The following is a 27627-nucleotide window of genomic DNA, read 5'->3' on the forward strand; positions in this document are numbered from 1 at the left end:
TTTTCAAAAGTTTCAGATGTTTATTGTGTTTATTTTATTCAGTGAAATATAAAGGTTAATTTTATTCTATTTTATATCGATCATACTATATTTGACCCATATTATTTTTTATTTTCATGATTGTTCTATGATTTACCAATGAATGAACTATTATCATTATTATATTATTATTATCCATCTCACTCAGAAATATAATACACAGATTCGAAGTATCATTTCCCAAGGAAGGCCAAACATAAAATATTTCAAAAACAAAATAGTATTGAATTAAATAATTTAACTTCTACCAGTTCTAATTTTTTTATGGTCTACTGCGCCGAAGGAAAGCAAAGACCATAAAAAAAGGAGAAGAAGAAGAAGTTCTATTTTTAACCAAATATTGTCATTCCCATCTAATCTCATTGTTAACAATTGACTTTCCCGTTCGAACTGAAATCTTTGAATAGGACTTTAGCGATAATATTTTCCATAATCCATTAAAAAAAATCAAGATAGATTTATAGTTAATATACAATTTTTGGAAAACAGACAAGTAATTTTTCTAATATGACAGTACTATTTTGTTAGGCCAAGATTCTTCACAATCTTTTCTGTTGGGTTTTTTCAATCACGACAACAATGGATTACTGCGGCTTATAAAAAAAAGAAAATTCCGTAAAAATTATTGTTTTCCAATAGGGTGGAAGTGGAAGGTTCTCTGCACACGAAAACATATGAAGCTGATCCTAACCTGACCCATACTTTTGCCTGGAGTAAGCGGAATATTTACAAACAGAAAGTCTACGGTATCGTTCAAGCGAAAGTCTCGATCGGTTACCAACACAGCACCTGCTTGGAGCCTGTTTGGGAGACGCAAACGACTGACATCAAAGGATTCGATGTCGACATATCGGATATTGGAGGCTGGGGATTGGATATTCACCACCATTACAACTTTCACGAAGGTAAACAAACTGAAATTCTGAATGTATATATTTTCACTTCAAACAAAACATTTATTTTCGTGGTACTGAGACAAGTAGTTTTTGCCCAGACTACACTTTTGAATGTTTATCCATCAAAATGTTAATCTCTACCTTCGTTAAAAAATATAACTTTGGCTTCTGCCAAAAATATAAAGTGGTACTTTCGCCAAAAATTCGACATGTAATTGATAATGGTTTAAGAGCTTTGTACAGGTGTAGTGGTATTACATTTTGTAGATCAGTGAATTTTAAGTCGGTTAATTCAATGATATTTTAATGAATTCCTTTTATCATAATTTAGTTTTCGTCCAGACGTAAATCCACTAAAATGTCACTTCTACCTTCGCCAAAAATTGAAACTGGTGCTTCCGCAAAAAATTTGACGTATCTATAATTAATGTTTGGAGAACTTTCATAAAGGTGTGGTGGGATTACATTTGTTAGTTCAGTACATTTTCAACGAATTCCTTCTGTCACAATTCAGTTTTCTTCCAGACTGCGCTTTTAAATGTTTATCCACCAAATTTCTCACATCTACCTCCACCAAAAACTCGAACAGTCGCTTCCGCCAAAAATTTTGAACTGGTGCTTTCGCCAAAAATTCGACATATGATTGAACATAATTGTAGACCTTTATACAGGTCTAGTAATATTACATTTTTCAGATTAGTGAATTTTCAGTCAATTAGTGCTTTCGCAAAAAATTTGACGTGTAATCAATAATTGGAGAACTTTCATAAAGATGTAGTGGGATTACATTTTTTAGTTCAGTTCATTTTCAGTCACTTGGTGTGATAATATTTTAGCGAATTTCTTCCTTCACAATTCAGTATTCTTCCAGACTGCGCTTTTAAATGTTTATCAAAAAATTTAAACTGGTACTTTCGCCAAAAATTCGAAATATGATTGATAATTGTAGACCTTTATATAGGTCTACTGGTATTACATTTTTCAGATTAGCGAATTTTCAGTCAGTTAGTGAAATGATATTTCCGCGAACTCCTATCACAATTGAGTTTTCATCCAAGCTGCACTTTTGAATGTGCATCCACTAAAATGTTACCCTCTACCTTCGCCAAAAATTGAAACTGGTGATTTCGCCAAAAATTTGACACATGATTAAACATAATTTATACAGGTATAGTGGTATTACATTTTTCAGATTAGTGAATTTTCAGTCAGTTAGGGAATAATATTTTAGCGAACTCCTTTCACAATTTAGTTTTCATCCAAGCTGCACTTTTGAATGTGTATCCACTAAAATGTTAACCTCTACCTTCGCCAAAAATTGAAACTGGTGATTTCGCCAAAAATTCGATACATGATTAAACATAATTTATACAGGTCTAGTGGTATTAATTTTTTTAGATTAGTGAATTTTCGTCAGTTTGTGTAATAATATTTCAACGAATTCCTTCTATCACAATTGAGTTCTCGTCCAGGCTGCGCTTTTGAATGTGTATCCACCAAAATATTTACCTCTACCTTCGCCATAAATTGAAACTTGTGCTTTCGCCAAAAATTCGATATGTAATTGATGATTGAAGAACTTCATACAGATGTAGTGAGATTACATTTTTTAGTTCAGTAAGTTTTCAGTCAGTAAGTGTACCACTATCAGATCGGTAATAACATGAACACTTTTCAAATACTATCATTAATTTTCATTCGTAATTGAAAAAAATCCGAAATTGCACTTATTACCAATTAGCGGCAAAAACAACAAGAAAAGTTGTTTCTCCTGCAACTTAATCATCACATAAAACAATGATACAGTCATTTCGAGTTTCACTTCTTCTTGAGATGCTGTAGAATTTGTAGGTTCTCATTATTCACAATAAAGAAAAATTCCAAAAACTTTGCGGTTCCTCAAAAAAAATAATGAAAGCTTGAAGTTTCATAATGAATACATGATATACCTCATTCATTCTTCTGTAAATGGAAAAAACTACTTGTTACCAACTTCATTGACGTCACTGTCTACAACATATCCAAGCTGAGAAATGTCACTATGGAGAAATAAAAAATCATAAGAGAATGAAAATTTTGAACTAGAAAAAAGTTGCCTACTTTTGAACTCAATAAAATTACGATGACTTATCGAAATGGCTAACTCAAACAGCGACTTTTTTCGATATCAAAAATTTGGAAAAATATATCATGAATTTTTTTGGGAGTAGACAATCTGGTCATTGCTGGTCATCCTATCATGAATTGATAGCAAGTTCAACTATGAAAACGTCCACACGGTAAGTTTTGAAGAGTATCGGTTCTTTGATAGTTGTGCCAAATTTTTTCCAGTGGGAAAAACTTTGGCAGTTTCATAACTGCGGCTTTCACCATGAAATTAGACCCACTGCTTTCGTGATATTTGGCCTGGTGCTTTCGCCATAATATTAAGTCTATCGATTTCACCATTAATTTGATCCAGCAGTCTCCAACATAGATCAAGAACTTGATAGCCAAGCAATTTGACAAAACACTGGAAAATCATAAAAGTTGAAAATTATTTTACAGTTATGTTTAGTCAAACTTGTTTCATTGACAGTTATATAAGAAAATTAAAAGGAATTGAAATAATAGAAAAGCGCTCATAGTAAATGTACACATGTCAGAAAAATGTAAGGTTCAACACAACATTAACAAAAACGAGTATATCTCTAATCATTATGTAGCGTTCAAAAGTATCCAATAGTGGAATCTTGGATGACTTTATATTTTCTATTTTCAGGTATTGCATTACTAATTCTTCTGATTCCACCAAATAGGTTGATTTTTCTTCCTGATTTTCTTGTGATATATTGTGTTTTTCAAAACATTTTGAATTTTCCACAAAACAAATTACTGTTGAAAACAATAATGGGGATGGGATCATTTCATGTAATCCAAATTCAGATGAAATAAAAAAACACTATTCCATCACGAAATTCAATAGCAAATAAAATAAATCCAATTAGTGGATATTTACAGTTAATATCTTCCACTGTTAACTTTGAATTCGTTCACAACATATTGATTCATGCTTGGCATGTATGGGTTTTTCGAAAACCTGAAATAAAATATAAAACAAAATAAATTATGTGGGAAAGGCGAATCATCCAATTTGCCCAAAAATTTCACTGCGTTTGAGAAATGTCTGAAAGGTTTACTCAACCTGTCAGTAACACATCATAACAATAGTTCTGTCTACATACTCTTTAAAAATATGGAATGGATGAAAATATACTCCCTTTTGGGAAACTTCCATATTACCTCCATACTTGAATAATTTATAATGATAATAATAATAATAATATGTCTTTATTCACACTTAATTATAATACGATACTACAATACTATATCCCATAATAGTGTGTAAGGGCGGAATTCAGTCGCCCCTATCCAAGGATACTGGTGACTGCTCTTCCATTCAACCCTTAAAACAAAACTAAAGAGAACGAGAAAAGAGAGAAAAAAAAATAAGAGAAGAGAAAACAAATCTAAATCTAGAGGTTCACAGGCTTTACAAGTGTAACTTGAAGTCACGAAAAAATATATATTATTTACAAATCAAAAATAATAGTAATATAAATGTTTTTAACTGCGTGAATGAGAATCATATTAATGTTAGGGTGCTAACAGTAATTAGATCATGAAGGTTCCAAAGGGAGTGATAAAAACAAAACAAGAAAACAAAGGGAGAGGCTTGAAGGCAGAAAGCACATCAATTATTATTGATCAGACTTTTTAACTCTTGCACAACGTGGCACAACACTTATATTTGAAGTCTATCCTCAAATAACATGTTTCTCAGTGAGTACTTGAAAACAGATTTATTCATGGTTTTTAACGAGTCAGGAATGGCATTATAGATCTTTGTTACATTATAAAGAAACGATCTTTGGTATAGTGAAGTATGGTGTATTGGAGGGGTAAGGCGGTATCGATATCTGGTATGAAATGCGTGAACGTCGTGTCTGAATAAAAGTTTGTTGTATAAGTAAATAGGTACTTTCGTTTGAATTACATTATGTATAAAACAACTTGTCTGTAGTAACCATCTTTGTTTCATAGTTAACCAATTCGATTCTTTAATTTTATGAGAAATTGAATTACGTTTCCTTATTCCATAAATGAACCGGGCACATGCATTTTGAACAATCTGAATACGATTTTGATCGTGATTGGTTAAACTAGAGTAATACATCATATTTGCAAAGTTAAAGTGGCTCAACACTAAGGTTTCACACAATATCTTTTTTGTTTTAACATCTGAAATTTTTGAAAAATTTGATACCAGTTTGAAGTTACAATATGCATTTTTGATGCATTTCGTTACATGTGCACTGAACCTCAACTCTGTGTCCAGAACTACACCTAAGTTTCTTGTTGAGCTCACGGCTTCAATGTCTTCTGTACCAATTTTGATGTTAATTTGATCAAGTTTATTCTTGTTTTTCCTGTTACCAAAAATTAATAACTTGGACTTGACAGGATTGATTAGCAGACAGTGATCCTTTGATATGTTATTCAATCTATTAAGGTCTTCATTGAGAATAGAGCATGCCTCATTTACGTTTTCTGGATGAAATGTGTAATAAATTTGTGTGTCATCTGCATAGTAATGAGATTGACAATGAGATAGACATGCTGACAGATTTGCAGTATACATCATGAATAATAAATGTCCCAAAATGGAACCTTGAGGGACACCGCTCGAGAGACTTAGTGGTATAGAACATGTATCCCCAGATTTAACCAGCTGAATACGATCTGTTAAGTAACTTCTGATCAACATTGTTGCACTATTGGTGAAGCCATTAAAGTGTAAGATTGCTAATAGTAGTTGATGGTTGATGCGATCAAACGCCTTCGAATAATCCAGTAAGACAAGAGTAGCCGAGTTGTTATTGTCAAGAGCAGTAAATAAGTCATCTGTAACTTTAAGAAGTGCTGAAGTGCAACTGTGATTGGGTCGAAATCCGGATTGATTATCTGGTAGAAGATTATGGTATTCTAGATATTCTCTTATTTGTACGTTTAAACTTTTTTCCAATATTTTTGAAAGTGTAGGCAATATACTGATAGGTCTCAAGTCCTTCAAATGTTTTGGCTTATTTATTTTCGGAAGATGTTTTTATTCAATAAGAACTCATATATGCCAAAAATGACTTGTTTACCTTCCTAAATATATTCATACAATATGTATTTATTTATAATATCGTAATTTTTTTAAAACGGTTTCATTTCTGACCGCATTTTACTGTTTCTTTTCAAGCTGTGTTATATGTTGTGTTATTTTCTCTTTCTTACTGTTATCCAATCTCACTTTGGTGTCAGTAATGATCCAAAATCAATTATCATAATGATAATGAATTGATTTATGACATAATATACTGAATGTGTTCCTAAAAACGTTTCTTATGAAGATCAACTTGCAGTGAAGAACTGAGTTGATGAAATCATTGAAAACAACTCATTCATTCATTCATTCATTCGAAACAAGTAATTATTCATTTAAGGGTCACTGTTAGCAGACAGTCGTGATTCAATTTGTGTTACCAACATTTTTAAATATTTGTCGTTTGGCTTTTTTTATCTATGCTACTGTACTTTTTTTAATGTATTGATCACTTTCAACTTCTGACATCAAATAATAAATGGATAGTATCATGTAAACGGAAATTCTCAAAGCATGCATCGTTTTTCGGATAAATAAACTGAATTTAATTGAATTGAATATGAGTGAAAAAATGAATGCAATTCATGAACAACACCAAGAAAACTACAAAAAAACGACCAACATTCCAGGTATTTTACAAAAAGGCGACGGCTCGACTCTGCATTTCAAACAATACCCCCGCATGGTGCGCGTCATCATGGGAACCGGCCTCCAGAGGTCGCTGAATTGCCCGGGACAATGCGGCGGGCCTGCCAAAGACGCGAAGTTGTTAACACCGGGATCGTTGGCCACGGGACCCGATGGCAGCATTTACGTGGGCGATTTCAATTTGGTTCGCCGAATCACACCCGAGGGAAATGTTTATACTGTACTGCAATTAAGGTAAGATGTATGCGTTTTTGAGTGTGGGGTGCATGTCGCGGCCGATGACAGCTTTATCGCCGTTTCGAACCCTGGGGGATTCCCGGGGTTGGTGAAATTGTTGTGCGATGAGGTTGGGGTTTAACCTTTAGTGTATATTACTGGAGTTTTTTCCCAACACCAAATCGTTATTTTTACACCTCGACACGTGTTTCGATCACCAAGTGATCATCTTCAAGAGGAAGATAAAACTAGAAACTACTCAAAACTAAAGCTATTTATGCTATTGAGGTACATCATACAAGTAGGTAATCAGTAATACCACCCATACAAGTGTACCACCCTAAATTAATTTTTACAATTGGCCTTTCTATTATTTTACATTATGTCCTTATGTATGTTCAAATGTTACAGCTATATATAGAACAATTTTCAGCTATATAAAATTAGTTTCGCAATATTGCCTATCTAAATATATTCACAATGTGTCTTTTTGTAGTAATCAGTAAACCCAACAATATTATTTCAACAAGCTATATAGTATGCTATTTGGTATTGGTCCGTTATCGTTATTCACAATATTATTATGTTTACTTATTTCTACACTCTCATAGGCATCTAGTTGCTGTTGTTGTTAACTTGTCTAACTAATCTTAAAGAACTGAAGTCTATGGAATAGTTTTGTTGCAAAATATGATGGGTGACTGCTGATTTTTCAGGTCTTCCATATTTTAAATGTGCTATGTGTTCCTTATATCTCACTTTAATAGATCTTTTTGTCTGTCCATAATATTTTGCATCGCAGTCCTTACATTCAATTTCGTAAATTCCAGACTTCTCCGGATTCTCGACTTTGTCTTTTGGCGTTCCAAAAGGCTCTGTAGTGTATGACTTGTTTTAAAAACCACCTTCATACCTAGTTCCTTGAAAATCTTTCCAAAGTTCTTCGTATATTGGTGGTATGGAACTGAGAGGTATTTATTTTGGTTTTTGTCCTTTCTGAAAGTCGAGGTTTCGTTCATTCTTAACCTAAACTTCTCTTTCCTAATTGTGTCATCTACAATACCCCTCAGGAAACCGTTAGTGGCTGCTATTTCCTGTATTGTACGTTTTTCTTTTTTGAACCTATCATTTGTTAGAGGGAAAGTCAAAAGACGATGCACCAAAAAATTCAACCCAGCACGTTTGTGCTGTCCACAGTGATGTGAACTGTCAGGAATATACCTGTACGTGCTTGTTTCTTTTCTAAATATATCGCATTCTTAACCCTTCATCTTTGCTCCTTTGGTGTATGATTCACTGGGTTTTTTGCTTATGTAGGCTGTAAAAAAATTTCATGAAACATGTTTTTCTTCGGGAAATATGTACCCTCATAAACTATATTAATTTCAGTTTCTCTCATTAGAATACACAATTTCAGCAAACTATTTCTTGAACTGATAAATGTAATGAAAAATTCAAATATTTACATTTACGACTTACAAGTCAAGATTATAGATTATTCTGGATCAATCAACAGCTGAGTTACAAGTTTTGTAATTTTGAATAATATCAGTGAGAAGTGGAATAATAGTATCTTCTAGAAGCTCCAGATAAATTTGTTCTGAATTGCCTTCTAAAATCAATGAACCAACAATACGGTCACCAAAAATTCCAGCCCATACATTTAATTTTTGTGGACGTTCAGTACGCACTTCATGATAAATGTAAGGATTCAAATCAGCCCAATAGCGACAATTATGGCGATTTACTGTACCATTTAGAAAAATAAATATAGTTGAAAAAATCTAAAAATCACGCTTTTAAAGAACTAAAACTAAACTAAAACTCGAACTTAAAAGTTATAAATAATTTTTTTTAAATAAGCTTAGAGTAATATAATAACGGTCGAAAAATATTAGTATTATTGTGAAAAAACCTGGGCGCTTGATATACAAAAAATATGGCACAAAGCGCCCACGCTTTTGTCACAGATACTAGTATTTTTCGATCCTTATTGTTTTAAGCTCATTGAAAAAAATATTTTCAACTTTTTAGTTCGATGTTAAAATTCCAAGGGGTGTTCACCCCTCCTGAAATGACGACGCTGTAAATGGAGAAAAAACTTGTTCTCTTCCCAATGAGAATTGACGTGTCTGAGCGTTTTTTAGAATTTGCAAGATTAGTACCCAAAACCTCCATGTCAAGTTTTCGATGTATTGTATATGGTTATACAAAACCGCGACATATGTTTCGCTAGTGAAAATCTTACAATAAACTGTATTATAATGAGTTTTTATTTAGATTTTCTTGGCCAGTTCTATTTTGTAACTTGAAAGTCATCATTCATAATATTAATTTGTATAATTTTACAATTAGGGTATCAAAAGGCATCAGAAACCACTTAATGTCACTCAAATTGACGTTTAATTCGAAATAGTGGAAAAACATTTCGAAGAATAAATCTAATAAACTTTTATTTACCGATACCAACTACTTTCATTAGTTTCAGTGGGGATGCTTCTCGTTGATTCATATTTAATCAGTGCTTAGTTGCATACCTTCATCACTCAGTCAAGGAAATCTCTTTTCAGTTAACCTTATACTTTTTATTGGAGCAGGTACCTGAACAACATTTATATCTGGCTATTTAAAAAACTCCAATTCACCATCGATCACTTCTAAATTGAATCGTGGATCAAAATAATCGTGTCAAAAATCATCTTCAGTTTGGAAAATCAGAATCTGATATCATTCACAGAAAAAATCTATGTAGGGAACAACAATTAACAAATTTTTTTTCAGGGCTACCCAAGTAGCCTACCAGTACTATTTGACCATGTCTCCTGCTGACGGACATCTCTACATCTCAGATCCAGAAAAACACCAAATTCTCAGGGTGCTTTCCTTAGAACCAGTCCAAGATCCCAATATCAACAGTGAACCGGTAAGTGTTGGAACGTCATGAATACTTCACAAAACGTTTCAGAAAGACAGAGCGAAATGTTGAGCCTCTGAAAAATACTTGCGGTTTTATGCTTTATTACTACAATCAGTTGACACTAAAACAGTTTTAGAAATAAACCGGCAAAACTCAGTCAAACTAAATGAAATCTAAATGAAATCTGGTATCATCGAGATGAATAAACTAAGTACAGACAAGTTTTTAAATACAAACGCATGTTCCACTATACAGTAGATTCCTCCGGCGTTTTTATACTGGCTAAGTTAGTATCAACACTAGTTTTCCTATACAATAGCTTCCTTGGGCGTATTTACACTAACTGAGTTAGAAGCAACTCCTGTTTCACTATACAATAGCTTCCTCAGGCGTATTCAAACGTAGTTAGTATAATAACGACTGATGGAGCTATTGTATAGTGAAACGCGTGTTGCGGTTTTGTAAACTTTAAAGGGAAAATTTCGCAATGAGGTATTACTTAATTTGGTTGGAATATCTAACAATTTCATTTCGAATTTTTCACATTTTAGGCGCATGCATACCAACTGAGTTAGCATCAACATGAGTTTCACTATATAGCTTTTTGGTGCGTATTCATACCAACTGAGTTGGTATCAATTTGTGTTTCACCGTACAATAGCTTCCTCGGGCGTATTCATACCAAGTTAATACGAGCATGCCTAAGGAAGCTATTATATAGTGAAACACTCCTGTAATCCTGTTGACTGTTTAGTGGAAATCTGGCAATGATGAATTACTTGAATTTGTGGGCATATTCATACTAACTGAGATATTATCAAGATGTGATTCACTAAACGAAAACTTCAGGCTTATTTTTATACTAGCTTCGTTGGTATCAACACGTGTTTTCCTATATAATAGCTCCCTTGAATGTATTCATACTGACTGAGCTAGTATCAACACGTGTTTCACTATACAAAAGCTTCTTTAGGCATATTCATACTAGCTCAATTAGTACCAATACGTATTTGGCTATAGAATAGCTTTATCGGGCATATCTAAACTAACTAACTTAGTATCAACACGTTTTTCTCTATGCAAAAGCTTCTTTAGGCGTATTCATACTAGCACGGTTATTATCAACGAGTGATTCATACTACAATAGCTTTGGCGAATTCATGCTGAGTAGTGTCAACACGTGTTTCACTATACAAAAGCTTCCTCGGGCGTATTCACACTAACCCAGTATCAAAACGTGTTTTCCTATACAATAGCTTTCTCGCGGGTATTCAAACTGATTCATTATGAGCACGTCTGAGGAAGCTACTGCATGGAAAATAACGTGTTGTGATTTTGTTAACTGTTTAGTGGAAATCTCGCAATGAAGAATTACTTCAATTAGTGGATAGATATTTCTGAATATCCGAAAATTTCATTTTCAATTTTTAGAATTTCGGGCATATTCATACTGACTGAGATAGTATCGATACTTTTCATCCTTGGGCGTATTCATATTGAGTTAGTTTGAAGACGCCTGAGGAAACTATTGCATAATAAAACATGTGCTGTTTTTACCTCACAACTTATCGTAATTGTATCGTATTGTAATTTAACTCATATCCCTGTTGTGTATTTGGGTGTAACCTGTAGAACAGTGTATAAATAAATGAATAAATGTGTTGCGATTCCGTCAACTGTTCAGTAAAAAACTGTCAATGAGAAATTACTTGAATTGGTTGGCGAATAATTCTGAATATCCAACAATTTCATTTTCGATTTTTCATATCAACTGAGTTAGTATCAACACGTGTTTCACTAGACAAAAGCTTCTTCAGGAGTTTTTCTACTTGCTGAGTTTGTATCAACGCGTGTTTCATGTCACAAAAGCTTTCTCGAGCATATTCATACTGACTCAGTTGATATCTAGACCTGTTTCGCCATACGATAGCTTCTTCGTTCGTTTTCATACTAAGTTATTACGAACACGCCTAAGGAAGCTATTGTGAAGCGAAACACGTGTTGCGTAAACTGTTCAGAAGTTGAGGTATCACTTGAATTGGTCGGTGAATATTTCTGAATATCCGAATATGTCATTCACAATTCCGCATTTCAAGCGTATTCATACAGAATTAGTTAGTATCAACACATGTTTCACTTCATACAAGCTTCTTTGGGGGTATTCATATTAACTAAGTCGGTTTCAATACGTGTTTTACTATAAAATAGCTTTCTCGAGCATATTCATACCGAGTTATTATGAAGCACGCCTGAGGAAGCTATCATAAAGTGTTTCACTATAAAATAGCTTCCCAGAGCTTATTCATACTACGTCACTATGAGCACGCCTGAGTTATATAGTTTTTCGCTATAAAATAGCTTCCTCGAGCGTATTCATACTACGTTAGTATGAGCACACCTGAGGAAGCTATAATATAGTTTTTCGCTATAAAATAGCTTCCTTGAGCGTATTCATATTACGTTAGTATTAGCACGCCTAAGGAAGCTATTATATGGTGTTTCACTATAAAATAGCTTCCTCGGGCGTTATCATACTGAGTTGGTACAAGCACGCCTGAGGAAGCTATTATATAGTGAAACATGTGCTGCGATTTTGTTAACTTCAGTAAAAATCTTGCGATTAGAAAATACTTGAATTGGTGCGTGAATATTGCTAAAAATCAAACAATTTCATTTCCAAATTTTCGCATTACAGGTAGTAGGAAACGGCGAACGCTGCATTCCCGGAGACGACAGTGCCTGCGGGGACGAGGGTCCGGCTAAATACGCCCGTTTGGCTCATCCCAAAGGACTTGCCATATCAGTCGACGGCACCATGTACATCGCCGACGGAACAAACATAAGGGCAGTGGACACGAAGGGCATCATCCACACGCTGATCGGCAATCACGGACATCACAATCACTGGATACCCATTCCTTGCAGAGGGGCCATCGAGGCCGCCCAGGTAATTATTGTTTAAGCGCTGGTTTTAATTAGGTTCAGCGAAGGGAGTCGGTTGGTCGGGGAGGATAGTGGCCCTGCAAGTTTTTAATTGGATAGCATCAGCCGTGCGTGTCGGTTTCTCTTGTTTCTCTTTGACGGTGGCCGGTGGTGGCAAGTGGTTCATGCAGTCGGGAAATCGAGATAGCAGTAGAGCTGCATTTGATATACGAGTAAATAGATGAATACTTCACTCGTTGTCTACTGGTCTAATCAACAAGTTCAAAAACATGAAAAATAGAGATAAAGGTCCTAAAAATATGAGCTCATTCGATTCGGAATCACCTCTAAAAAAATGTTTTTGAAGGATTTTGGTGCAGGTAAAAAATTTTTTAATAACATAAAATGTCATTTTAAAAATTTGAAAAAAATCTAGTATCTTCTCAACACTTGAATGAATCGAGTCCCGTAGAAAAAAAATGTTATATCACCATTTTTCAAAAAGTTATTCAATTGTTATGGATTAGATATGAGCAGTTATGCAGCAGACAATGTGGCTCGTTGTCGTTATAATCTATATGCACTTTCAAATCACAGTGGGACTACTAACAACGGACATTACACAGCATATTGCAAACACCCATATAGTGGCACGTGGCATGAATCAACGTGTTCCCAATTTCGCCAAAATCACATGTGAGCAATGAGGCATATGTCCTCTTTTATAAACAGGAGGGAACGAAGCAGCACCTTTGATGTATTTTTTTTCTTTCCTTTTTTTTATAATCTTAGTTCTTTGAATTGATTTGTTTTTTGGTTGTTGAAATTCTACATTATCATTTTATATGAACATTCAGTTGAATATTCAAATATAATGTATTCTGTTCTATTCTATGAATGAAATTGTTAACTAACAAATTTTTTTCCAATCTCCGTTGGCATAAATAATGGGATGAAAGGTATAAATAATTAGCCTATAAATTTTGAACTTCGTGAAGCCCTTTTGATATATATACTTCATACGATCCTGCGATGAAAGTTTATAAAAATGTATTAATTTGTTAATTATGATTTTTATAACTATTGCAAAATGAAATATCTAAAAATTGTTGATAATTTTTTTTCAATTGATATTTAGCTATGTCTGTTTTCACATTAAATAATGACAGTTATTGACACAGAATATGAATTTTTTACGTAATTTGTTTATTAAATTGTTTTAAACAAATAGAGAAATTCAATATTTTTGAGAATTTTTTTTTTGTTATTTTGTTGCCTAGAGATAATTATGATTTTGATGGAAAATGTTTTCTTTAATTTTAATTTTCAATTGTTTAAAATCGATTTTTTTATATTTCGATTGTTTGAATAATTAGTTATGAAATAATTTCACTTTTAAAACTTATAATTCACACTTTTGAATAGTTTGGCAAAAAAATTTTATTTATTATTTAATTATTCATTAGTTTAACAATTTGTTATGAACAAATATTGACCAACGTTATAATTTTTCTGAAGCAGAAAAAAATACTTTCTATAAAGTATTATAATGAATAAAAAAATGTTATGGCACTTTTTTATATATAGCTGTTTTTATAATTTTTTCTGCTTTCTATAAAGTATTATAGTAAATAAAAAAAATGGTATTTTTTTATATATACCTAGCTGTTTTTATGATTTTTTTCTGCTTCAGAAAAAAAATATAACGTTGGTCAATATTTGTTAACGACAAATTGTTAAATTAATAAACAAATAAATAATAAATAAAAAATTGACAAACTATTCAAAAGTGTAAATTATGATTTTTAAAAGCAAAATTATTTCTTAACTAATTATTTAAATAATCCAAATATAAAAAAATCGATTTTAAACAATTAAAAATTGAAATTATGAAGATTTTTTTTAATCATAATTATCTCTAGACAACAAAATAGCAAAAAAAATTCTCAAAAATAATGAATTTCTTTGTTTAAAACAATTTAATAAACAAATTACGTAAAAAATTCATATCCTATGTTAATAACTGCCATTGTTTAATGTGAAAACAGAAATAGCTAAATATCAATTGAAAAAAAAAGGTTATCAACAATTTCTAGATATTTCATTTTGCAATAGTTATAAAAATCATAATTAACAAATAAATAAATTTTTATGAACTTTCACCGCAGGATCGTATGAAGTATATATATCAAAAGGGCTCCACGAAGTTTAAAATTTATAGGCCAATTATTCATACCGGAAATTTCCTCCTCATTAACGAGCTTTTTTCAAAATTGCTTAAATATTAATATTTTTTGAGTTATTAACGAAAAACTAAATAAAATTTTTTTTTTGATCTTACTTTGTTAATAACAATTACAATTTTTTACCTGCACCAAAATCCGTCAAAAACATTTTTCTAGAGCTGATTCCGAATCGAATGAGCCATCGCTCATATTTTTAGGGCCTTTATCTCTATTATTCATGTTTTTGAACTTGTTGATTAGACTGTACTTTCTGACCTTTCTCAACGATTTGGTTTTCATCTTCTCAATCGTCATGAACGCCACCCTTTCATGGAAACAGGAAAAAGTTGCAGGGTGCCAAATCTGGTGAATACAGTGGTTGAGACTTGATTACGGTGATTTATTATGAAAACAAATGAATTATTTTATCTTCATTTGTTTCAGGCGCAACTTCAATGGCCGACAGGTCTAGCCTTGAGTCCTTTAGACGGTTGCCTTCATTTCGTGGACGACAGATTAATCTTGAAGTTAACGGCAGATCTGAAAATCAAAGTGGTAGCGGGAACGCCTCTACATTGCCACAGGGAAGACAACAGCACAAACAACGACGATATACTGGGTACTGTTCTGGCGTTGACCTTCGCTTCCAACGGTGATCTATACATCGCTGAATCTGATTCTCACAGTGTTTACTATGTTAGAACTATAGATACTTCTGGTGAGTGACACAATATTTGTCTAAATATCGTTGACAATGTTTATTTTTGATTATTGGAGATTGAGTCTTCGAATACATAAAGAATGTTAACAGATTTCAAATATATTATACATTTCTGGAAGGAGTAGACGGCATCATTTTCCCTTACGAAGTCTAGAAAAGGAGTCTCAATTCGCGAATGGCAATGATAGACTAGACTCCCAAAGGCGGTTAGTTAAAAAACCAAGCTCCTACATCAACCGCCAAATGATATTTGTCTTCTGTCCTGCACTGCAGATTTCACTGCAAAGCAAGTAGTTGAAACTAGAGCTCAAAAACAAAACATTCGTGATCCATAACAACCAGCGCTGTTTTGAGTCAACCGATTTGAGTATTTGGTCACCTATCTTGAGTTTCATATGATCTTTAACACATTTTCTTTGGTTTATATTGCCGAAGAACATGACACGGCATTTGCCAGGATTCACCTTCAAATTGTGTTTGTTCGACAGAGTGTTTATAACTTCAAGGTCATCATTTATTTGATTTTGGGACGCTAAAATATTATCAGATCAGATACTATGATATAACTGAATGTCGTCGGCAAATGCTTGTATCTGACAATGTTCAATATCTGCAGTGTATGACAAAAATAGGAGAGGACTAAGAATTGAACCTTGAGGTACTCCTGATGTTACACTTTCAAGGGATGAACTTTCATCATCAACATGTACCTTTCGATATCGGTTGATCAAATAATAATTCAAACAATTTATGACACTGGCTGAACATCCATAATATTTGAGCTTGGAAAGAAGGAATTTGTGCTTCCCTAATGAATTTGTTGATATCTGCTCGCTGTTGAAGACTTCTGATTTCTTCACTCTATAACCAACATTTTTCCTTTGAAGAAATGATCTATGATTATGACCTCTCAGGTCGTAAGTATACTGTAGCAGCATTCGGAGTTTCGTTAAGCACATTTTCAAACTCACTATCGCTGCTTTTCATAGTATATTGCGATAATTGCGAGCAAAAACAAATCAAACTCAAAAAAATACAAATGTCTACTAATTGTTGCCGAAAAATTACTTTTGTCAATATAAAATGATAAATTTTGTTGGTCCTGAGTTTTGACTCTTTGAAACATCTGATTTTTCATCTCGAAACAAAAAAGTTATCGATTATCACAATTTTTCAGGTAAAATAACCCACTTTGCCGGCAAAATCCCCGACAAATCGAAAAAGACCTGCGAATGCCCGTTAAACCTGACCACAACCAACCCCTTGGGCCGAAACCAAGACCAATCCCCATCGCCGACTTGTGCCTGTAGCTTCACTGAGGAAACAACCAGCAACGCCGAAACGTTGCTGGCGTCCAACGCCCGCTTCCAATCGATCTCAGCCTTGGCCGTCTCTCCCGGCGGAGTCCTTCACGTCGCCGATCAAGGATCGCTGCACATATTATCCTTGGAGCATTACTTGCCGACTCACGACGAGAATGGGGAGTTTCGAATTCCTTACCCCGCTGCCGGGGAGGTGTATGTTTTTAATAGGTACGGACAGCACGTGGCGACGAAGGACCTCGCTTCGGACAAGACGAGATATACTTTCCTCTACTCGAAGAATACCAGTTTCGGCAAATTATCCACAGTTACTGATAGCTCCGGTAATAAAATCCAGTTCTTGAGGGATTACAGCAACGCTGTTAGTTCCATAGAGAACACTCAAGATCACAAGTCGGAGCTGAAGATCAACGGGGTCGGGTATTTGGTTAAACTGAGCGAAAAAGGACGGGCTGATATCGATCTGGATTACGACATGAATACGGGGTTGCTTTTGAGTCGTTCTGGGGTGAGTATCCATTGGATGATATTATTTGAGTTGAATTTACAAGTTCACGTATTTTCCATTTTTTCAAAATGCCTTTTTTACTTGATTTATCTCGAAAATCATAGTGTGAAGTGATTTTTTGAACATCTACATCAAAGTATACCTCTCTCAATACAGAAACATTTCGAAAATACTTTCCAATTAATTTTTCTATGCCATTGAAAAAGTGATTGAGTAGTTATTAACTCACTCTGAAATAAAGCAGTTTTGAAATTTCCAGTGGCCCAGGCAAATGAACCGTACAGTAATTTTGACATTTTTTGTATCAACAGAGGTCAACTACAATTGAGAGTACAGAATAACGCCCAAATGACGTCAGTGAGCCGCCATATTTGATTCGGAGAAAATATATCGTTGAAAAGATAATTGTCATATCCTACCAAATGGCCAAGGGAAATATTCAGAGTTCTATTCGGAATTTTCAAACTGGGTTCATTTTTCATCGGAAATCTACACTATAATAGTTCCGAGTATCAAATTTTCACCTAACAAACAACTGAATGGCATCGTGTGCATGTTAGTTCCTCTTTTCATTATTCGTTTTTGAAGAGTTACGACGGGTAAAAAAAGCTGTGAGCTTGAACTTTAGTTCTTGATAAAAATGAAACTATAAAGTGCACCTGTGCCAATCCTTGGAATATCACTAGTTCCATATATTCTTGTAATATAAAATTCATTCTCTCGAAAGCAGGGTGTACTAGACCACTCTTATCATAAAATGAAAACATCTGATGTCATTCAAACTATATTGTAATATAAAAGTCACACTTTTATATGCAAAATGTACTAAACCATTTTCATCATGAAATGGAAACATTTGTTGTCATTCAAACTATATTGTAATACAAAATTCATACTCTTATATGCAAAGTGTATTAGACCACTCTCATCATAATGGAAACATCTGATGGCATCCACCAAACTATCTTGTAATATAAAATTCATACTCTAGTATGCAAATTGTACAAGACCACTCTCATCATAATGGAAACATCTGATGGCATCCACCAAACTATCTTGTAATATAAAATTCATACTCTTGTATGCAAAGTATACTAGACTATTCTCTTCATGGAATGGAAACATCTGCTACCATTCAAACTATATTGTAACCAGCCAACTTTCCTTTCCAGGGTACCGAAACTTACATTTACGAGTACGATTGGTTAGGAAGAGCCACAGGAGTGATACTGCCCAGCGGGGAAACCCTGAGACTTGGAGCCATGATATCCAGCGGCGGAAGTCTGAAGATATCTGTCAGTGAACCATCAACTGTTTTGAGTGTGTATGGAAAAAGAAACAAACACGTGTTGATAATTGACAGTGAGTATACTTTTTATCATCAACGGTTTTCGAAAATGTTGAGCTGACAAATATATCTGTGAAGTTAACATGTAACTTTCAAAGGAATAATTTCCTTCTTCAAATAAAACTACTAGTGTACACAACTTGAAACCCAACTGAATCAAATCAAATTTCATTTGAAGTGAAATTAGAGTTCTTTTCTTCACTTTTTAAGAAAAAAACAGTGTTAAACAAAAACCACGTACAATTGATTGTATTATATCAACAGTCCATTTCGACAGACAAATTGGTTCTTTCCTGATCTACTTTTTTTTCTTAACAATTACAATTTACCGAAGGTATGGAGGTGAATTTTCATTTTTGTCAAAAAAAAATTATTAATTCATCAATTTCCATTTTGTCCTCTCAAAGATATAATACATTGTGCTACAAAAAATATTTCTTTCAAAGTATAAATCAAAAAGTCGTTTTTATTCATTGAATCAATTTTTTTCGTAGATATATAATACCTCATTATATATCTCTTCAGTTTAGTGGCAGAATAATTGTTCTTCAGGTATTCTAAGGTTTCAATTCAAAAGTAAAGAGAAATGGATTTTCATCAGCTCTTTTTTCTATTCGAAAGATTTCTAATAGTTTCATTTTACTGTGAGGTTCTCATGTCACTTAGAATTGATAGTATCAGATATTTTCAACTGTTTATATGCATTTTTTCTCAAATAAATTGAAATACTCATGTATTTTTTGAACAATAAATCAAATGCAATCATTTCAGTAGACGGTTCTGGAAATGACAAATTGTAAATACATTTGTGAAGTTTTCAAAGGCTTTGAAGTCGATTGTGTGGCAATGTCCCAAACAAAAAACGAATACTCAAGTTTTGAATACGTAAAAGACAAATAAATTATTTTTAGATACTCCAGTATGAGACAGATCTTAACCTATATGAAAATATCTCACTTTCTATTCGATTTTGCAATTCACTTATATTTCTAACAAAATATATCAAAATTGAGTCATCCGCAAATAATTCAACATTCAAATTTCTTTTTGATGTTGAATTTATGTAAATGAGAAACAGGGTAAGCCCAGAATAGACCCTTGAGGTTCGCCACATGGAATGCTTCTCATCTGGGATTTGAATTGAAACTCTTTGGAATTATTTCCTTTCAGATGAATAATTTTGTAACCAGATGAAATCTTCAACTCTGATGCCAGTTTTTTTCAATTATTTGAGTTAAATTATATTATTTACTATATCAAAAACTTTGGCCAAGTCTATTGATACAAATCGTAACTGTATGTTAATAAATGAATCCAAAGCTGCAAGCTCAATATCACTAGACTTGCGAGGGCAACATTGCCCTTAGGTTATAAACCCTAAAAAACGGTATAAAAAGTTTTTCTTGATATTGTAAAAATCTTTCAGGCGAAGAAAGTTCTTGGTGAAATTTTTGGAAATATGGAAAGTAATGAAATTGGTCTAGAATTATTCATTAAATATTATTTTCCACCTCTGAAAGTTGCTAAAACGCAACTTTGGGATAACTATTCATTAACTGATTTACTAATTCTGATTTCTATTTCTTCAAATCCTGGACATTTTTCATTATCTAAGTCATTGATGATATCTGTTACCTCTTAAGCCCTGGTGGTAGATGTTGGCTACTATATTATCTGTATCTAAGTGCGGCCTACACGTTTATGTTATTTGGGATACAGTGTAATTCAGCATTTTTTTAGATTTCTCGAAATACTACAATTGATCGGTTCATTGAGACACTGATTTCTCTTTCAGACAAAGAAATTACCGAAGCCGTCTCACTCACGAACTCAACAGTTGCTCTGAACTCCGCCTACGACGCCTTCATGAAAGTCTCCGCCATAGCTCGGCATCCTCTTCTCGAAGCTTCCTTACCCGTGGAGGCTGAACTTCTCCCTGTTTGGTCGGAACAGACAGTAGTCTTCGGCGATGGCATTGAAAACACGATGTCCACCTCCTTCAGCCTCGTTGGTGACGTCAGGAACCCTCAGCAAACCCTCTACCGGGAAATCTACGTGAACCGCACTAAAGTTTTGGGCATCGAATTCGACCAGTTCACCAGCAAGGAGACATTTTTTGATCATGACAAGATGCCGTTGCTCACCATCACATATGATCCGGCTGGATTACCACTTCTGTACACCCCTTACAATGGAGCTGATCCGTTGAACATCACTTACGACAATTTCAATAGGATCGACAGCTGGAAATGGGGGGTTTCTGAGTTGAAGTACAGCTACGACAGGCATGGTTTGCTCTCTGAAGTAAGCAGCCCTCTGGATGGAACCAGAATATACACCTACGACGACACGAACATGCTGTCCAAGATCACTTTGGCTAGCCAGAGGAGCTTCACTTTGAGCTACGATGATGACGGGGGTCTGCGGCATGTAACCTTGCCCAGCGGTACTAAACATTCCTTCAGTCTTCAACCGACCATGGGATTCCTGAGAGCTACCTACACTCCTCCTGGCACTACCAGATCCTACCTGCAGCATTTCCTCCATTCTGGCAGGCTTCTGCAGACCATCTTTCCCGGAGAAGGAGCTAGACTGGTGTATCGCTACTACGACAATGGTAGACTCAAAGAGGTTGTTCATGGTGATGGAAAGACAATGTATCAGTATTCAGAAACTTCTGGGCTACCCAGTCAGGTCAACCACGTAGAGCAAGATCTGGAATATAGATGGGACTACCAGTTTGTAGGCGGTTTGCTAGTGGAAGAACGAATAGACTTTGGAGCGAAAACTGGTTTGAGTAACGCCAAGTTCACGTACGATTACGACAACAACTATAGACTCGTAAGTGTCCAGGGGAGAATCGGTGGGCAAAATTTGCCGCAGAATAATCTGGCGTACAATTACAAAACTGGTGCTCTGGAAACGACTGGGCCGTTCAAGATAATCAAGCCAAGAGTGAACGAGACAAATATCTATGATGGCACTGCTCTGTTCTCGAGTACCATTGACTCCAGATTCCTGGAAACAAGAGTGGCTCTTGTCATTCATAGTATGGAGGTGTTCAGAATGGAGTTTAGTTACGACATGCATGGGTGAGTTTCTAGTATAAAGTATATAAAAATAAGGCCACAATTGAAACAGGATACTTTGATGTTTACTGAAAATGTATTGATTGTTTCACATTTTTATATTGTTTGGCCATTTCGTTTATGTTCCTTCCTGTTAATAATTATTCATATTTTTTTTGAAAACATGCTAGCTTCGTTTTGCCAGAATTTGCTCTTTCTAGAAATAAAATTGGACCTGACATACAATTCAAAATTATTTCAAAATCGAATATGTTTCAGAGGAAAATTTCTTGTCTATTTATTAATGAACATAACTATTATGAGGAATTTTTCATGATCACAAAGTCATATTTTCAGTTATTTTGTGCAGTTTGGACGATAGTATACGTCAAATGTCAGTTTTTTTTAATTTGACCTCACTGGCTTTATTTTTGTCTTTCAGTGTAGAATGACCAAACTGTGATGATAACTCTGACGAGAATATAAGCACCATGAATTATTTGTAGTTGTTGAAAATCGATTATTTGATTCAAGATTGTTGAAGTTCCTCAATCATTTCCATACTTCCATTTTTGTTTTTTTCTGAGTAATTTTCATCTTTTGCCGATTAAAATGGTCCAAGGTCATTTACAAATCAGTGCCATCCAATATTTGTTGGACCTCAGGCAGAGAAAGGCTATTCGTTTTGGGAGTGCCACAAGGTACTGCGTTGGACCCGATTTTTATAAATATTGATCATCATCAATGATTTCACTTGAAGTATTGAGGATATTTCAGTTCAGTTGATGTTAAAGTAGTTTTCCTGCGTAATATCGAAACTTATTTTATATAAAAACAGTTCTATAAAGTGGTGGGTAGTATAAAATGTTAGCTCCTCTGATCATTAGACAAGAAAGAAAATGGTATGATATCTATCGGTTTATAGAATACAATTTCCCTGAACCTACAGAAAATGAGCATATCCTTTGAAAATTTTCTTTTCAGGAGGATTTCACAAACAAGGACATACACAAAAAATGTTGGAGTGAACACTTACACGAACGTGAAAAATTACACTTGGGATTGCGACGGTCAACTTTTAGGAGTTGAGGCCCAAGAACCATGGGGCTTTAGATACGATGATAATGGAAACATGCTCTCATTGACGTACAGGTTGGTGTGTAACTGATTAAATTCAACAAAACGCCGATTCAAAATACCTATATTTCAGGGGAAACACAATACCCATGGAATACAACGTTATGAACAGGATAATCAAATTCGGAGAAGGACAATACAAATACGACAGTAGGGGATTAGTTATACAGAATGCCAGAGAAGAAAAATTCCACTACAACGCCAAAGGATTGCTCGTTCGTGCTACTAAGAGAGGCAGATTTGATGTTCGATATTTCTATGACCATATGGACAGGTGAGTTGAATTACAGTGTTTTTGAAACGAGAAATGCGAACCCTTCCGTTAGAGATCCTCGAAATGACTTTATTGAAAATTGTTACAACAATTTTACATCTCAAGCAAGAATAACCAGTTTGATATTCGAGTAATGGTCCTAAAAAACAGTTCACGAAATTCTTGTGGAATTTCATTATTTTAGATCACAAAAAAATGTCCCGTTCGCGAAATCTATATTGACACAACGAATTCCTTCTTTCAATTCAACTCATTTGTGCCTGCCATGTTGCGGCTGAAAGACTACTTACTTTCTATACAAACTAATAGGATTAGTGGAGAAGCTGTATTCATTTGATCGAGTATGAATAGGTGTGACTCACAATAAACCCTTGCGGGTGGCGGTGGAGAGTCGAATAGATCAACTCACTTTTGACCTAGCCTAACCTACATATTTCTGCTAGGAAAAACATAAGAGAAACAGATCAATTAGCGGTGAAACTGAAAATGAAAGAAAAATGAGACGCTTAAATTCTATTGAAAAATATAATTGAAAAAACGAGTAAAAACAAAACAAGTTTATATCTCGTATACATTAGGCCGTTTGCTTGTTTTCATCACACCGCGATCGGTTAAAATTGCCAATGGGGCCCCAAATTCATATGTACCCAAAGGCTAAGTCGGTCCTGACTATGAAATATCTTGAATCTATTTCCAAGCCACCAAAACTCACAAGCTGCTGTTGCATAATGGCCCAATTCAACTCAAAGCTGCAGTTTATAAAAACCTTGGAGTTACACCACCTATTAAGGAACACATATTTCTCCTCCGCAGTAGGTTATAATTTTCAAGGAGGCCCCAAATTCATATGTACGCAAAGACTGAGTCGGTCCTGAGTATAAAATATCTTGAATCCATTTCCAAGCCACCAAAACTCACAAGCTGCTATTGCATGAGGACCCAATTCAATTCAAAGCTGCAATTTATAAAATCTGGGGTTACACCACCTATTAAGGGAAACATATTTCTCCGCTGCAGTAGGTTATAATTTTCAAGGGGGCCCCAAATTCATATGTACCCAAAACCTAAGTCGGTCCTGAATATGAAATATCTTGAACCTATTTCCAAGCCACCAAAAGTCACAAGCTGCTATTGCATGAAGGCCCAATTCAATTCAAAGCTGCAATTTATAAAATCTGGGGTCACACCACCTATTAAGGGACACATATTTCTCCGCCGCAGTAGGTTATAATTTTCAAGGGGGCCCCAAATTCATATGTACCCAAAGGCTAAGTCAGTCCTGAGTATGAAATATCTTGAACCTATTTCCAAGCCACCAGAACTCACAAGCTGCTGTTGCATAAGGGCCCAATTCAGTTCAAAGCTGCAATTTATAAAATCTGGGGTTACATCACCTATTAAGGAACACATATTTCTCCGCGGCAGTAGGTTATAATTTTCAACGGGGCCCCAAATTCATATGTACCCAAAGGCTAAACTGATACTGAGTATAAAATATCTTGAACCTATTTCCAAGCCACCAAAACTCACAAGCTGCTGTTGCATAAGAGCCCAAATCAATTTATAGAATCGGGAGGCTAAATCACCTATTCAGGAACACAAATTTTTCACATATTAATGAATGCATACCTCATTTTCAGACTTTCAGCGAGAAAAGATAATTTCGGGAACGTCACCCAGTTTTTCTACAACAATCAACAAAGACCAGGAGAAGTGAGCCAAATATACTCACCCAGAGATGGAAAGCTCATGTCACTGGTCTACGACAAGAGAGGTCATCTGGTATATGCCCAAGTATACCGACATAAATACTACATCGCTACAGACCAGTGCGGAACGCCGATAATGATATTCAATCAGTACGGAGAAGGTATTCGAGAAATAATGAGATCACCCTACGGGCATATCGTGTACGACTCCAACCCTTATCTGTACCTACCAATCGATTTTTGTGGTGGTATACTGGATCAGGTATGTTGAAGCTCACTAGGGTTGTATGTAGAGTGATATAAGAGGGTTCTTATCAATTTTCAGGTGACTTCCCTAGTTCATATGACGAATGGTAAGGTGTATGATCCGCTGATAGGCCAGTGGATGTCTCCTCTGTGGGAGAATGTTCTGGAACGGATAGCCAATCCAACACAGCTCCATTTGTATAGGTTCAATGGAAATGATCCTATCAATGTCAAACTCGACAGGAAAAGACCTCAAGGTATGTTCTGTTATTCAAAGTTTTGCCTGATATATTGCACTGACACTAGTCCTTGATTCCGTTCTGTTCCCTCTTTTCCAAACGTCTTCACTTGTATCTGTTGAACGTAACTATAGAAACATTCAATTAGTATGAAATTCAAACCTGAACCAAAATAGAAAGTATTTGTGACACAACATCAAACAACAGAGTTTCAACCTACCAATGGTCTCATTAGTGATGCTAGGTTGAACCATGGATGTATCTAAGGAATGTCAAAAAAACTTGAACCACGAATATCAAATATGAACGAGGCTTCCATTTCTAGCAACTAGATGCTGGAATATGACACTCCAGCATCAAAGACGAATTCAGAAAAATAGCATACCAATTCAGGAAGGATTACTTATTACTGTAGACAGTTGAATATGATGCCTGTAAACCTAAATGGAACACAGTAAAATTATATTTGAAGTATTTCAACTCACAATGAAAATTTGTGGAACAGAATTCTGGCATATTTATTACTTAGGTTGAAAACTCAAATTGTCCAATAGTTTCACAGCAGATTCAGCAGCAACTGTATTCCAAAAATATACTCACCACCAATTTTTGAAAAAAGATAACTCATCAGAAAGTAAGCATTTACCATCATGCTGAAAATCCAATGATAACGCAAAGGTGTCCCACTTTCTCCGAGAAATTTCTGTGGAAAACCAAGGAAAACAACAGAATGAATTTGGTTTCGATTAAAAACTTCATACCTGAAATATTTCATCCTGGAAAACCTATGGATAAATCTAGTTGAATAACAAGTATCAGTGATATTTCGGTTTATAACGTGCTTGCAAGCGTGACTAGATGAATGAAAAGTTTACTATTAAAATGATGACGAAATGTTAATTCCTCTAGAAAATCTGAAGATCTTGTATTGGTGTTAGAAATAAAATAACATTAACAAGTTGTACAGCGATGAAAATTATCTGTGAGCTAAATAAAAAGATCTGAAATCATATGCTTATATATATTATTATGAATATTTTTTTCATCAATCTTCACAGCCAATTTAAACAAATGTGATGTACGAACACTTCAAATTGATTTGACACTGTCAGAAATCTGGAAACTATTGTAATGAAAGAGGTTGGAATAACAAGATTCTATATGTATATCCATAAGTCGACCTTCGAATTTTTTCATCGAAAAAAACCACAGAAATCATCATTTTTTCTTTGGCATTTTCCGAGTATTTGAAGTCTAACTATCCATATATAATGTGAACATTTTAAACAGATAAATTCATGTTCAATAATCATTTTTCAGATCATCTCGATTGGTTGGAAAAAATCGGACTCGACCTGAAGAGCCTGGCGCCTCAACTGTACCCCGATCAGCTTCCCGGGGGTCACATGCCTCCCTTCCTCACCCGACCGCCCACGTTTTGGAATCCGTCCAAGAACGCCATCAGCACCCAACTGAAGGTTCAGCCTGCTTCTGTTGAAATACATTCAGGCTTCTTGGCCCACCTCAACACGAGAAAGATACAAACCGCCCGACAGCTGTCTGTGTTCTCAAAGTCAGCCTTGAAGACTAACGTCATCGATCTATCACCGAAAAAAGTCGGATCATCCTCAGATCCTCCTTTTGGAAGGGGGATTTTGGTGTCGCAGACAGAATCTGGTCAAGCCATCGTTTCAAGCGTTCCACCTGCCAACGCCATCTATAGGGATGTTTATACTTCCGTGTTCAACCGCTCGCATTTACTGCCATTCACTTTTGTGGTTCATGGGGCTCAACAGGATGCCTTCCATTTTGTTAAAGATGAGACCTGGAAAGCTAACGATGACAAAGGTGAGGGTTTTACGTTATTTATTCGGAGTTCAACAGGACCTTTCGTAATCAACAAGTGTTGCTTGTAGGTGTGCATTTACTGATGTATAAAACTCCAAATTTTACTGTCAGATTTTCTTAGATTTGAATTGATGAGAAAAAACCAGAGCAACG

At 34.8% G+C, this 27627-nt stretch overlaps 1 protein-coding gene across 4 annotated transcripts in view; it reads left to right on the forward strand.

Annotated features, from left to right (window-relative positions):
- Positions 1 to 27627, forward strand: part of Ten-a (Teneurin-a transmembrane protein) — a 928723-nt gene that overhangs the window by 897365 nt on the left and 3731 nt on the right. For all 4 annotated transcript variants that reach the window (XM_074176153.1, XM_074176154.1, XM_074176155.1 and 1 more), the window contains 13 exons: positions 679 to 944; positions 6756 to 7008; positions 9772 to 9913; positions 12603 to 12854; positions 15499 to 15772; positions 16953 to 17605; positions 18778 to 18967; positions 20749 to 22045; positions 23006 to 23173; positions 23232 to 23432; positions 25073 to 25403; positions 25467 to 25644; positions 26947 to 27474. In XM_074176153.1, the coding sequence (XP_074032254.1) occupies positions 679 to 944; positions 6756 to 7008; positions 9772 to 9913; positions 12603 to 12854; positions 15499 to 15772; positions 16953 to 17605; positions 18778 to 18967; positions 20749 to 22045; positions 23006 to 23173; positions 23232 to 23432; positions 25073 to 25403; positions 25467 to 25644; positions 26947 to 27474 (4733 nt within the window). The remainder of the gene's footprint in view (positions 1 to 678; positions 945 to 6755; positions 7009 to 9771; positions 9914 to 12602; positions 12855 to 15498; positions 15773 to 16952; positions 17606 to 18777; positions 18968 to 20748; positions 22046 to 23005; positions 23174 to 23231; positions 23433 to 25072; positions 25404 to 25466; positions 25645 to 26946; positions 27475 to 27627) is intronic.

This window comes from Leptinotarsa decemlineata, unplaced genomic scaffold (genome assembly GCF_025532065.1).
Source record: "Leptinotarsa decemlineata unplaced genomic scaffold, Ldec_3_MD MMD2_tig00001621_RagTag_RagTag, whole genome shotgun sequence".
Taxonomy (NCBI): domain Eukaryota; kingdom Metazoa; phylum Arthropoda; class Insecta; order Coleoptera; family Chrysomelidae; genus Leptinotarsa; species Leptinotarsa decemlineata.